The sequence below is a fragment of the Leptinotarsa decemlineata genome, unplaced genomic scaffold (genome assembly GCF_025532065.1).
Source record: "Leptinotarsa decemlineata unplaced genomic scaffold, Ldec_3_MD MMD2_P_RNA_scaffold_6, whole genome shotgun sequence".
In the NCBI taxonomy this organism is placed as follows: domain Eukaryota; kingdom Metazoa; phylum Arthropoda; class Insecta; order Coleoptera; family Chrysomelidae; genus Leptinotarsa; species Leptinotarsa decemlineata.
The window spans coordinates 4,501,564-4,516,506 of record NW_027412533.1 but is presented as its reverse complement, the minus strand read 5'-3'; the positions used below and the strand labels follow the sequence as shown (position 1 = coordinate 4,516,506).

At 35.2% G+C, this 14,943-nt stretch overlaps 2 protein-coding genes and 1 long non-coding RNA gene across 6 annotated transcripts in view; 2 read left to right on the top strand and 1 right to left on the bottom strand.

Annotated features, from left to right (window-relative positions):
* LOC111503176 (uncharacterized) overlaps positions 1–3,235 on the top strand; it is a 51,090-nt gene extending 47,855 nt beyond the window's left edge. The window contains exons 11-12 of the mRNA XM_074170084.1: positions 500–1,427; positions 2,966–3,235. Of these exons, the coding sequence (XP_074026185.1) occupies positions 500–1,427; positions 2,966–3,141 (1,104 nt within the window). The 3' untranslated portion in view covers positions 3,142–3,235. The remainder of the gene's footprint in view (positions 1–499; positions 1,428–2,965) is intronic.
* LOC111503178 (LIM domain only protein 3) overlaps positions 1–14,943 on the bottom strand; it is a 458,150-nt gene that overhangs the window by 62,587 nt on the left and 380,620 nt on the right. The window lies entirely within an intron of this gene.
* LOC111503179 (uncharacterized) lies at positions 7,192–11,653 on the top strand. The gene is made up of 2 exons (XR_002721842.2): positions 7,192–7,759; positions 11,417–11,653. It is a non-coding gene; the product is annotated as an uncharacterized lncRNA (long non-coding RNA).

The window sequence follows — 14,943 nt, the reverse complement described above, 5'->3', positions numbered from 1 at the left end:
GTTAAAGTGAATTTATAACATTGAACTAAGGAACTACAGTCCGGATACAACTCCGTTGGTCGAGTTTCCGTTCTTTCGTAGAACATTCATCTAAATTCCGATTATTTTTGCTTAATTTCATTGCAACGACTGTATTGGTAAAAACTACTTTCGGATTAGGGATTTCATAAATATATTTTCAGAATCATAATAAATAAAGTTCTCGGAATATTATTTTCATAATCGTCCTCAAAAGTAGAAAAATAGAATCTATTCAAATTTTTGCTATCTGCTATGAAGTTTGACTAGTTTGATCAACTAGTTTGATTAACTAGCTCATCAAATCATCGAAAGTTGAGGAACATTCGATATCTCATCTCAATTTTGAACTCCTCTAATTTTTAGCCTTCTTTAGGTATCAAATATGTACCAATTGATATATGGTATGGGTGTGATACAAGACTGGGTTTGACCTAACCTAAACAACATTAAATCTGAATAATTATGATTGCAGGTTTGAAATACGTTGTCGAGTATGAGACTACTCTTTGATGCTGTGAAATCCGGGGATTTGGAGGCAGTAAAAACACACTTGGAGGCTGCTCCTGTAGGAAGATGGGATACAGACAATGCAGGCAACACTCCTCTACATATTGCTTTCAAACCAAAGTATAATAAAGCTTTGAACATTTTCTATGAATTTGACATTACCAGCGACGTGTTCAATCAGAGAAATAATGATGGTTATAGCATTCTTCACTATGCTGCCCAACAGAAGAACTTAGACTGGACGAAAAAAATTCTAAGCTGTCCTGAAATTGATATAGATACAGAAAATTTATATGGAAACACACCTTTCATGCTTAGTGTAATCAATAATGAACTTAAGATCGCAGAGCTCTTGATGGACAAAAATGCCGACATCAATCACAGCAACCACAAAAAATGGACTGCATTACACTTCACTGCTTCAAAAGGATTACTGGAATGTTCTGAACAACTTATCAAGTGGGGAGCCAAATTAGATTTGAAAAATAATTTTGGGGCAACCCCTCTGATTAGAGCTAGCATTAACGGAAACGTGCAAATCGTCGAGTGCCTTTTGAAACATGATGTTGATGTCAACTCTCTTGATATCAACAAGTGGACATCAGTACATCATGCTGCCAAGAGGGGACATATCAATATTCTTCGTTTGTTGTTAGAGAGAAAAGCCGAGGTTGATGGCGTGAATGAGTCTGGAAATACTCCGTTGATCATAGCATGTCTGAATAACTCTCCTGAAGCTGTTGGTATATTACTAGATCACCATGCTGACGTGAATTTTTGTTCAAATCAAGGAACTACTGCTCTGGATATTGCCACCAGAGAAAAACACAATGACTGCACTTCTATAATCGAAAAAAAGATAAGAGAAAAACATTTAACACTGAGCAATACGTATCAAGGTGAGATTTTTTTAAAGGGAGCGTCTAATTATTTTTTATTTCTTAAGGTCCTACAAAATTGTATTGAATGAATAGAATTGTAGGACGTTAAAAATAATTTTCAATACACCTTTATACAATTCGACTTATTATTGAGATATTTTTACATTTTTCCACATTAACTACGTGTTGCCTACTTACCTCTGTAGGCGAATATCATAATCGAAACACTTCAAATGTTATTTATTCATTTTTCAATGACGAAAAATAATAGGAAAAAGCGGTTACAGCGAGCCAATACCAATTCGTCATATGCCAAAATTTCTGGGAGAATTATTTCGATGCAAAATTTGAAAATTCATATTCTACGTAATTCAAAATTTATGCGTGAAAACATGTCAATTTTTAATTCTAAAATACCTCCTCCTTACATCCTTTTGGTGTAATAGCACCTTGTTGCCTTACAGTGAAAGAAAGGAGACAAATCTTGTCGCCGATCGGAGTCAAAGCTTGTCTTTGCAACTGACCGCCTTGGGCAGACTCGTTGATCTTTGATTTTCAAGGATTGATTTTTCTGTAGATCACACAAATGTTATCTTTGTAACGGGAAATGCCACCACTTTCATTAACTCGGGCTTGTTCTTTAAAGACTGTTGAGTACAGCAGTGCTTTGTGGTTTAGCCTAGGGCGGTCGATACAGCGATTGCTGGTGTTGAATCATAAATGCGTTGTATTTGGGCTATGATTTTCCATTGTGAGGAGGAACGAAGTTCTCCAGGCCAGGTAGTATAATTATACAGGGCTTTTCAACGAAAACTTGACCCCCCCTGTATTGAGGAAATCAATAAAAATAATATCAATGGCAACACAATAATCGGATAAAGTGTTCAAAATGACCTCCATCTAGTTCCATCCAATAATACAGTCTACTTTCGAAAACATTCCTTACATTATTTAAGATGTCCGGAGTCACCTAATTTGGTGATAAAAACACATTCACAAACTCCACAAAAACTGAATGTCTGGGCCGTCATTCTTGGTAATTATATTGTTGGACCAGTCTTCATTGAAGGTAATCTCAATGGAGACACATAATTGAATCTATTACAAGACTGTGTAGATCCTATGATTACACAAATTTCAGAAAATGATGACACCCCCACATTTTGATGTTCGCTTGAGACAGTTTTTGGACGAACGTTTTCCAATGCGTTGGATCGGCAAAAAGGGTCCAGCGGAGTGGCCAACTAGATCACCTAAACTCACACCGATGGTCATCTCTACTAAGTTTACAAATGTAGAAGTCCCGCGATAGAGAATTGTTCGGGAATGCCGATTGCTGACTCCGGACATCTTGAATAATGTACGGAACGCTTTCGAAAGAAGACTGTATTATTGTATGGAACTAGGTGGAGGTCATTTTGAACAATTTATCCGTTGATTTTGTTTCGACTGATATTATTTGTTGTTGATTTCCTCGTTAAAATGTTAAAGTGAAATTGAAGTATAGTTTATGAAAAAGTCTGCAACAGTGGCCAATAATATCATATCTTTTTCAGCTGTTGGAATTTTACGTAACAACGATGATTTCCGAGATGAAGAAGACATTATAGAAAGTATGAGGGAGAAGAAGAATCATGAGTGGGGTAATATGCCTAGAAAATCAAAGAATGCGAAGAATTGGAAGAGAGGCAGGCAATCCGAAATGGCTGACAAAGAATTTTCCCATAACTGATGGGAAAATGAGTATTTTCTGATCACTTTATTGAAATCGATGATTGAATGGTCATAATAGTGAATAAATGGATTATAAAAAATATTTTACTTCAGATGTGTCTATTTTATTTCCTAAGGAGAAATGGAAACGAAGCTCAAAAAATACCCAGATTTTTTTCCCACCTTCTGTATACCAGAGGCGGTAATTTGGTAAAATTATTATAATATGCAGTGAAGATAAGTATGCAGACGCCTACAGTAGACGTCAGGTTAGACAAGTCGGTGCGACCAATTTCCTTCACCACAGGTTTTTTTACGCATGAAATGATCAAATAACTGATGGAATAGTTGAGTATCTTATTGGTATTGAGATGAACCACAAATGTATTTCGGAACTCCACTGATCTTGGAAAATAAGCCGATGTATAAGCAAGCGTGTACATTGTGCATCCCACCTCACAAACACGCCATCTATGGTGTAGAAAGAAGACTTTGTACACGAATATCAATTATACGAACAAGGCTCCCAAAGGTGTTCAGTTGCAGAGCCAAGCTCTGGCTTAGGCTGCACCTATATTGAATCCGTCTTTCTCCCGACCCGATGTAGGACGACCATCGGGTGACATCGGAAGAAAAACAAACACTTACGTTTTAAAGTAGGTGTCTTCATTGTAAAGGGTAGTCCGATACGACGATAAACGATCACTACCGATTACTGACCGAACAGTATTTGGTGTTTGTTTTTTAGTCCGATCTTTCATTCTGACCGAGTGGTATAATAATGAATAGTAAAATTGATAAAGAGTTCTTGATAATTCTTGTGAGAGATGACCCTCGCTTGTGGGACCAGCGAAACAGGGATTGCCATAACAGTGATATTAAGCCTGAACTAGGGGAGGTTATTGGGGACCAATTACTGGTAAAAGGGCTCTGAAGTTAGACTGGCCAGTTATATCGTTTTTCATGCTCTCAAGAATATAGTTAAATGCTTCCATAGTCATACAATGGTAGTCCTTGAATCTATCCGGATATTTTCTTATAAGTGGGGAAGTTTTGAAAAATTCCCCTTCAGATTTATCTTCATTAAACTGATGCACCCATAATTTTTTCCTACGTCTCCTATTGAGGAGAACATTCTTTTCTTGTTTAAGCCATCACAAAAAATCATCTTCAGAGTCACTCATAATTACCCCCAAAACACAATTTTAACTGTTAACCTATCGGGTCGAACCGAGTCCAGTGTAGGCAGTTACAACGGACTGCATCGGATCGCGGGGCGTCCGATGGTCGTCTCACATCGGGTCGGGAAAAATACGGAATCAATATAGGTGCAGCCTTGCACAACCGAAGGAGTCACGTCTTCTGCAGTGAAATGATAGATGTCTATGCTCACTTGTACTCAGGCTGGTCCTTGAGGGACAGTTGAGTCGAACCATGCATGCGTGATTCAGCCTAGCACTACTGATGGGTACATAATGGTAGGTAGAAATAGTGCTGTCTGGTTTCGAGTTACGAATAATTTGTTTCTGAAACTTAGTTTCAACTAGTTGCCTTGGATTCTATAGGTGGAAATGCTCATATTTTCTTCAGTCAATAAAATGGTTTTACTCAATTCCACATTTCATTTTATGGTGTGGGTAATTACCACTGATGAGTAGGGGAAATTATTTTTTTAACTGTTAATGTAGCAAAAACTATAAGATATTTGTAGAACATTGTTTTCCTCAGAAGAAAAATTCAAACGAATATATTATCCACAAAAATCTGCATGAAACCAGGATTACTTTCGATTTGACAACTGTTTTCACAAAGCACGAGGGCACAGTAATGGAAAACTCACTGTATTCGTTCATAGTAAATCTGTTCATGAACAGATTTAAACAGATGCAAGAGATAAGTTATATGAGACAGAGGACTTTGTCCCTATTCCGAACAACATATCTTCAAATTTCAAGTTTCACCCAGGAAAGTTATTTAAATTACAATACATAATGAAATTTGGAATAATCATGAAATACAAATCAATTCAGAGAACTAAGATTATACAAAAAGGAAGAAGAAAAAAAATCACCTCAAAGGTGCTGCTTCTTTTCCTCCTGTTCATAAAAGAGGACATATGCCTCATCGCTCACAAGTGATTTTGGTGAAATTGGGAACACGTCTGAATCGTTGTATTCATGCCACGTGCCACTATATGGGTGTCTGAAATATGCTGTGTAATGCCCGTTGTAAGCAGTTCCAGTGTGATTTGAAAGTGCATATAGATTATAACGACAAGGAGCCACATTGTCTGCTGTATAATTTCTCGTATCTAATCCATCTGATGAAAAGTCAATGGAAACATTCAATTTGCCACTGAATCTTTCCGTTGGAGAGAATCTTTTCAAATAATTACTAAAATAAGTGGAAACTGATAAGGACTTTGTACATTTTCTTCTTTGCTTGCACCTCGAACACATTGGTTTTTCAACTTCATCCAGAGTTTCCTCTCTTGTGAAAGAACCGAAGCAATGTGACAAACTCAATTGGCCATTTCTTTGTGATATGGAAAGATACAAATCCCAGAAAGAATCAAAGGTTATTGATGAGTGTCCACAGTGTGTGCACTTCATAGTGAATTTTAATTGACCAACGAAATAGTCTACAATCTTGAAGTTGTTCATATTCCAATATCTCAGCCAGGATTCTTGTGCTTTTCTGCTGTCGCTAAATTTTTCGTCAATCTCCGTTAAGATCGGATCAGGTTTCTCAGTAATTCTGTTGAGGTCCTAAAAGATATCGAAGGAATTCGTGGGCGTCCTGATGGGCAGAACCCATGAATTGAGGGGCCAATCTTTGAATCTAACTTTTGAAGTAGACTGTGTTCATTACTCTATCAGATGAATCTTCTGACCACAATTCCTTGATAACTTTTGCGAACGTTTTGATTAAAGCACCTTTCATACTAGAAATACTAGTATTGATATCTTCCAAGTATGTATCCTTTTTTAAGTATTCCAGCAACCATGCCGTGTTTGTTAAACATTGGATTACACTGTTCATGAAACAGGTGTATTCAAGATTTTTTAACCCATTGAACCCAAGAGTTTTGATTGTCGAATGTATTACCGATATATTGTAGTAACTGTTCAGTAACTTCTGAGTAAACACGGATACGATGATTCGCCGTTTCATTGGATTGGTAGGATAAGGAATTCGAAGCAGAACTGCTCAAAACTGAATTGGATATTAGATCTTTAGGGGACTGTGAAAGAGATTTGTGACAGATAATGCTCGATTGGGGATGAGGATAGGAGGATAGAATTGGCCGTACCATCATAGGTAGATGCCGATATATTTTGTTCATGGGAAACATTGGTAAATAATTCACATAGGGTTTTTGATTGAGGAATTGTACCTAAACATGAAGCTGCATTTCCTCTTTGAATCAGAATGCTAATTTTTTGAATCATGAAAGAGGTAGCTTTTGCGTCATTCATCTCTTTGGAGATCCCAATGCCGATTTCATGAATGCAATCCAATACTTGGGGTCAAAAAGTACGAAATGTTTCGATCCCTATTCCATCAAAAATGAAATTATCTCCCAAATAATTTTATTTTCGTGTTTTTGACAATTCCGCTGATGAAATTGCTGCACCGCTGGATACAGAAGTCGAAGGAATGTGACAAGGAGTCAAAGTACCGACGCAGGTGAAATCCCAGGAAAATAAAGTTTTTCCGACGAAATTGAAAATAATGAAGAACCAACATTCTTAGATGTGTCAGGTATTAAAAATGCTAGCAATGGATTAGAAGTCAATGTTATTGAAAAAATAAACAAATCTTATATTATTTTATAGATTCCACGTTGTGATTTCATAAAAAACTGGTGAAACTGAGCTGAAAATTTTTCTTTACTTTCGATCTCAAATAAACATAATTGATTCAAATTCATTTGCAGATTATTTTCTTATGAAGGTTTTCAATGAAGTTTATATTACTTTTTGTATTCTACAAATAAGCATTCAAGATGAAGTCTCGTGAATGAAATTGCTTCACCAAAATTTCTTCTTTTCATCTCAAAATTACGATTTTCGAAATTTCGACCTTCATTTCGGAATTTCAAACTCGTTATTTTGAGATTGAAGTCGAAATTTCGAGATTGAAGTTGAAATTTTGAATTCAAAGTTGGTGATTCATTTCAAATTTAATGAAAACATTTTTTTATATCTTCCTTACATTTAAATATTTTTTTGCAAGTTACAAATCAACGCAATGACCACTTTCAAACATTAGAAAGCGCGAAATTCGAATGTGCTGGATTTTCAAAAAAATTTTATTTGATCTCAATGTATTGACAGAATTATTCAGTTTTATCCGATTGATAAAATTATCCGTTGCGTCTAAAAATATCCGCCATTCGAATAAATATCTGAGAAGTGGCAACATTGGATTAAGTCTTGATGCCGTCTAGTCTTAATCGCGTCGGTAGCAAAAATTGTCATAGTGAATGAATAGTGTTCACACAAAGTAGAAGACGATCAAAGTTATTTCAGTTTATTGGGGACATTTCTCTGGGAACTATATTTCTCTCAACGTTTGATCATTGCTGCAATTATTGAAGTACAAGTTGGCTAGTGCATCAAAACAGGACCAAGGTAATTTATACTTATAGAGCGTAGGGGATTCCCAGAACTAATTCTTGTACGGTAAAACATGGTATATTTTCCGTTTTCCACTAACCTATTCAACAGTAACCTAAAAACGATAGAAGGAATATAAGTGGAGTTATCAAATGAAGAATGAACTCAATGTCACACAATGTTTTGTTAAACCCAACCAATTCATGGGAATATAGGCAACGGTTTGACGGTTCGTCAGTATTGCCAAATCATATTTTTGGAATCATTCAGACAAATTGATCAAAAAACCTCAGATTTCTTCAAATACAAAAATGTTGAACCATACTCACTCGAGTGAAATTTATTTCGTTTGAGAACTAGGTCATATGGCACCAATGCCATTGAGTTTGTGTAGAGGCAGGTGTCGAAATGATATGAAAGCTCAGAAGTTCCATATACATTTTAGTAATTTTCTTCTTGAAAATTACGACTTTGAAACTCGAAATTTCGATTTTAATCTTGAAATCACGAGTTTGACCTCGAAACAGAAAACATGAGTCAACTGTTTAAACGTGTATAAGTGAGCTCCCGAGAAAAGTTATTCAATAATATGATAATAATAATAATAACATTTATTCAAACAAGTTAGATATCAATGTTATGGGGCGACAGATAGACATCTCAGCTCTATTACCATTTTTGTAAATTGGAACAACAGTAGCTAGCTTGAATACTGTAGGAAATTGAACTGTATCAAATGCTTTATAGATTATAGATATATGTAAGCGGAATCTTTATGAAGTCTACTATGATTTCTGATTTTAAGTCCAAGCGATTATTTATTCTTTAGCTCTGGTATAACACTTTTAATCTTTTAAGGATTTGTTAGGAGGAGAAAAAGATAATTTTCACAATTTTTTTTTAATTTCTCTATAGCCATATTTTTTGCCAATTTTGAACCTATATTTATGAAGTAGTCATTAAAATTATTTGCTATTTATATCGGTTCTGTTGACACATAAGTACCCAACTTTTGAGTGTATGCTGTTTATTTCTGTAGAGTTAGGGATTTGTTTGCCATAATTGCTTCGATTTATTTTTATTTATTTCAAATTTTTTTTTTGTAATGATCCGATTATACTTTTTTAATTAGTTTTTTGAGTATTTTTTTTGTAATACCTAAACTCTTGTTGTAGGATTTCATTGTTTGGTTCTTTTTTTAATTTATTAATCGTTTGATTTTTTTTTACATAACATGTAAATGCTGTGTTTTTGCACAGATTTCCACCTTTAGACGGTGAGTGATTTGATGTCATTCATATAACAGTAAAATAATTAGAATTACATTATCCAGCAGACATTTGGTGTGTCAGTTGATCAATCACGACATAAACGTACTACAAAAAACGGACGTTATCTCTCGAAGTTGAAGAAGCATTCCATTCTTTCCTATTAGTTTGGACGCATTACTCTCTTCCTGGGTAATTTTCTAAATTTGTGTCAATGCACAAAATGCCCTAAGAAGTAACTTCGAAGGAGCTGCTGATTAACCAAAATACCAAATCAGATAAAACACAGAAAACATTATCTGAAATAAAAGCTGATCTGATGGAAGCTAACAACAAAATAACATCCCTTGAAGTAAAAAACGCTAAACTGAAAGGAGAAATCATTCAGTTGGATAACAAACTTCGGAGGAATAATTTTATTGTAGTCGGATTTCAGTTTGATAATCGCGACGATTGTAAGACTATTTGAAAAATATTCTAGAAATTGATTTGTATTTGAAAGACATCAACAATATTTTTTCCACTAGTGATACAAATAAGAAAATAATACTGAAACTGGAGCTAGTATATAAAAAAGTAAATAAAAAAAATAGAAATTCAAAGAAACCTATATATACTCAAAGAAAATATATTTATGATGTAGACGATCAATATTTGAATGAATCAAAGCGACCATAAGGCGAAATCATTTGATATTGAACAACACGAAATTCAGACGCCTTATCACCCGAAGACGATTGTTGATGCTAGGGATCGAAACGTCGTGAAGTAACTTGGCTTCAAATCTTTTAATTTTTAATTTTCAATATTTTTTTACTTCTTAATAATTGTTCAATTTTCAATTCTTACTTGTATTTTATTTTTGTTGTAATTTCAGTTCAGGATTTTTTTTGCTCAAAATAATTTTCATTTTCAGCTATTCTTTTCAATTTTATTGATTCTTTCAGGAATTTCAAATCATTTTATGTCATATCATACAATGAAAGTCGAACTAATAAAATTCACAATTCAAATGTATTTGTTTGTGTGTCTGAGAAGCATGTCTGGGTCTAACCTAAGGAAGATGGGAAGATGGGAAACAGACCATGAAGGCAATACTCCTCTTCATATTGCCTTCAATCCAAAGTATAAAGATGTTTTAAACATTCTTCAGCAACTTGAAATAACCAGCAACGTTCTCAATCAGAAGAATAATGGAGGTAACAGCATTCTACACTATGCCGTCCAAGAGAAGAATACGTACTGGACGGAAAATATCCTCAGTTGTCCTGGAGTTGAAATTAATACTGAACACTCCGTTGGAAACACTCCTTTCATTTTCAGTGTAATCAATTATAAACCTGATATCGCAGAGCTCCTGAAGGACGAAAATGCGGACATTATTCACAGCAACAAAGAAAAATGGACTGCGTTACACATCGCAGCTTCAAGAGGGTCACTTGTGAACAACTAATCAAGTGGGGAGCCAAATTAGGTATGAAAAATAATTTTGGAGAAACCCCTCTGATCAGAGCTACTATCAACGGAAAGACCAAATCGTCGAATGCCTCTTGAAACATGATGCTTTTGTCAACGCTGTCGATAACCACAAGTGGACAGCAGTACATCATGCTACTAAAAGGGGTCATATAAATATTCTCCGTCTGTTGTTAGAGAACAAAGATGAGGTTGATCCCGTAAATAACTCCGGGAATACTCCGTTGATTATAGCGTGCAGGTACTTCATGTACTTTAGGTACTTTAGCAATGCCAAGCGCTTCGAACAAAATCTTCGTCACTGTATGGTCCAACATTCTAAATACATGTTGAAGTGAAAATGAAGTAATATAGTGGGTGAACTTTGAATTTCATTATCCCTCCTTGGTAAAGTCAAAAATTTTCTTGATGTCAACTTGTTGATTATTACAAAGGGTCTTTTTTCGATATCCACTACATCAAATTCTGAAAAGTGAAAGGCGTTGAAAAGGAAAATCGATGACTTTTCAAATTAGGCGTTTGACCACTGATTCCGTTCAATACAGGGTTGGATTTTACCTGGCGCCCAGGTTGGGAAATATTGATATTGGGCGCAAAAAGATCCCCTCTCAAAATAAGAAGCAACAAGTTGGAGCGAACTTTATTCCCAAATCCCATTCATGAGAAATTCACCTTGTTTTTACGGAAACACCCTGTATATCAGTGTTAAAATTAATTATATTCTCTTTACACTCAATATGCTCAGATTATTGTTCATTCAAGTTCGTAATTTTGTAGTCCTTGATTGTTTTATGGATACAAAAATGAATAATTTCAGAAAAAAAAAAACAAACTGATATGGTTTTGTTACAATTGAAATTTTTATTGTCGTGAAATATATTCAAAATAAACTGTTACTGAGACATACACTAATATGCAACTTTTTCAGCTACCAAAGGAATTTCACGCCATAGCCATGAGAACCGGTATTGCGAGTGGAAGCACGATAAAAGGGAAAAATAAAAAGTTGGAATGGGTACTAAGCCCAAGAAAGAGAAGAATTCGAAAATTACTAAGAGAGACAAGCGAGCCAATACAACTACAGAGTATTTTTCAATGATTCCATAAAAATTAATCCAGAGGATCATGTGTGTACCGGATTTATAGTAAAATTAATGAATCTTCATCCTACAAGTATTTTATTGCGAATGGAAAATTCAATTCGTTGGAGCATCCCACAGGGATGTATAAATAATAATAATAAATGGGCTTTATTCATTGACTTACATTGTTTATAAAGAAGAAGTAAATACAAAAAATCAATGAAACGGCAAAGTTCAGCTGAGGCTGTTTCACAACTTAACCTAGGTGATGTATTATACAGAAATATAAAAATAATTACCTAGTTTATATTAATAAGCGGGTAGTTCATGAATCTTTGTGAAACAAAGAAAAAAACAAAGGCTTTAGATTTCAAAGTAAATATTGAAAATCTATTTAGCTTAAATTTATAGGTAAAATATACATATAGCAAAACATACACAAAAGTGAGACAAAGGGAAAACCAATTTAGCAAGGCATAACATGAATATATTATCTATCCAGAAAACTTCAGATATGTTTTCAACTTTTTCTTGAAATTATATATGAAAGAGTGTCTAAATTCACTGAGCAGAGCATTACATTGTTTGATAGAGTTGTAAATGAAACTACGAGAAAAGCAGGCTGTCGAGTGTTTTGGAATAATAAGAGTGTGAAGGTTTCGTGTCCTCGAATTATTCTGAGATTTGAAAGTTTTATATCTTTCATAAATATAATTTGGCTTTTTGTAAATGAGAAATTTATGTGTATTGATGAATAGGTGGAGCTGCCAGGTTTTAGCAATGGGTAACCAACCTGACTCCTCGAACTTGGGGGATATATGGTCGAATTTTCTCACACCATAAGAAAGACGAATGCAATTGTTTTGTATTTTTTGTAAGCGATTTACATCAATTGTATCAAAGCGGGCTCGTAGATTATATCGCAATATGCTAATTTAAACAATATGTGGGTTTTGCAAAGTTTCAACTTCAGTTTAGAAGTCATAATATCTCTACTTTGATAGAGTTGACGTAAGATACTGTACAAGCTACGACAAAGTGAATTTATATGTTTGTGAAATCTCAGGTCAGCATCTAGCCACAAACCTAAGTTCTTGCTTTCTTTAATTGTTTGTAGTAAGTCTTGTCCAAGTTTGATTTCAATTCTTCCTGGTTCAGTATCTGTTTGATATATGAAAATGAACTGCATATGCTGATGTTATAAACATTATCACTGCTCAAAGTAAAGTAACACTCGTTGAAACAACAGAGACGATATATGACAGAGTGATTATATGGGCCAACAAAAACCACTTCACCCTGAATCTCAATAAGAAGTATACAAGTTTACGTTGTTTATGCCTACGAATACATTCGAAATCTATGAAAATAGCCAATTGGAGGTAGTCTCAACTTCCATAATGACAATGATTGGTCTTACTTTTGATCATAAACTTCCTTGGTGTTTTCATAGCAGCACACTATGTAATGAACTACGAAAATACTGCTATGCATTAAGATTTATGACAAATCATAATGGAAAGCAAGTTCTGATCAACCAATACAGAAGATCAAGCCTGAACATATGGAAGGATAGAAAGTACTATTATATTTTCAATAATAGAAGGAATTCTGGGAAAGAAAGTTTTTGGCTTTCTACTACTCCATCTTGATACAAAAAATGTGGGAATCTTCCAAAGATAGGAAAGAAGTAATCAATTTCAACGTAACTCTATACATGGATGCGTATCATGCAAAGAAATAACTTTCAGACACAAACTGGAAGAAAAAGCCCTCCTGAAACAGCTACTTTCATATTAACATTGAATTACACGAAAGAAAAAAATCTTTCGAAACAAATACTCTTATATGAACACTAAATGAATGGTAACAAATTTCACTAAAATGGAACACTGTCATCCTCACTGGTAGACACCGATGTTTCACCGTAAGACACTTGCCTTAGGGCTCTTCAGTATCAACATTATAATAATGTTATCTAGATTGTCTTCGGTATAATTCAGTGTTCATATGAAAGTATTTGTTTCGAAAGTTTTTTTTCTTTCGTGTAATTCAATATTTATATGTTATGAATCACACGTTAAATCACAAGTTTCTCAACTTCTGAGAGTTGTCGTTCATATTATTTTTTCAGGTGTAATAATTGAGTAACATTATATTTTATTCCTTACGTTGTAGCTATGATCTATTGATTGCTGATAAATTGTTGTTTTGAAAATAGTTATTCCGGAAAATTCTTTATGGGTTTTTGATTAATAGATTTTGTATTGTTTCAATTCATGCTATATGAAATATCAGTGCAGCACTCTACACAATTATTCCATTCGTTAAGTGACTTTATATTAGCGAAAAGTATATTACAGATTACAGGTAGTTGTAAATGGTTAGGTTATGTCAGGTTCAAAGTGAGTGGGTCTATTCGACCCTCCACCGTAACCCGCAAGGGTTTATTGTGGCTAACACCTATTCACACTTGACAAAATAAACCCAGCTTCTTAACGAAGCCGATTAGTTTATTTGGTGAGTGGTCTTTCAAGTCAGATGGTGAGAGTATGGCTCTGCCGAACTCTAAAAACCTGATTCGGTCCCCAGCGGGGCAGGCACAACGTATGTGCTCTGCTGTTTCATAATTTTCCAAACAGAGGCGACACACACTGTCTCCCGACAGTCCGAGTCTCTGCATATGATGATTCAGACCTGTAAGAAGGCCTATTAGACATCGTAGTTCATCCCTATTGTAGTTCGACAACTGTTTGGGCTTCGCGAAGGGTGAATGAATGCCTTGGAGTGAGCCAATCCTTGAAGATTCTGCCAGAAGTCCATAGATATTCTTGCCATCCAGGTGTTCAATCTTTGTTTGGCAAAGCCTAGAGCGATGCCAATGACAGGCATCGCTCCTGTCATTGTGTGACTCCTTGCACAGGAGCTGCTTGCAGCACCGTCCTGTGCAAGGGAGTCAGCAGCCTCATTGCTTTCCAGGCCTGTATGGCCAGGAATCCAGACCAGAGACAATCTGTTGAGTCTTATAACCGAGAAGAGTCGTTTTTGCCAATTTGCTACCAATTTAGACATTGCTTGGTAGGAGCCAAGATCTCCCAACGCCGCTTGACTGTCCCCGAATATTTTTATTGATTTGTGAATGAGGTTGGATTCTTCTAATCTTTCCACACACAATTCAATAGCGTAAATTTCTGCTTGAAATACAGTAGCATAGGTTCCTATGCAGGTTGATATATCTGTCGTGGGTCTGAGACTGGAAACACCTGCACCAGAACCGGAAGGTGTTTTTGATCCATCTGTGAACCAACAACCATCTGCTCTTGATATTTCCTTCTCCCGGAGGATTCAGTCCTCTCTACTCAGGAACAGTACT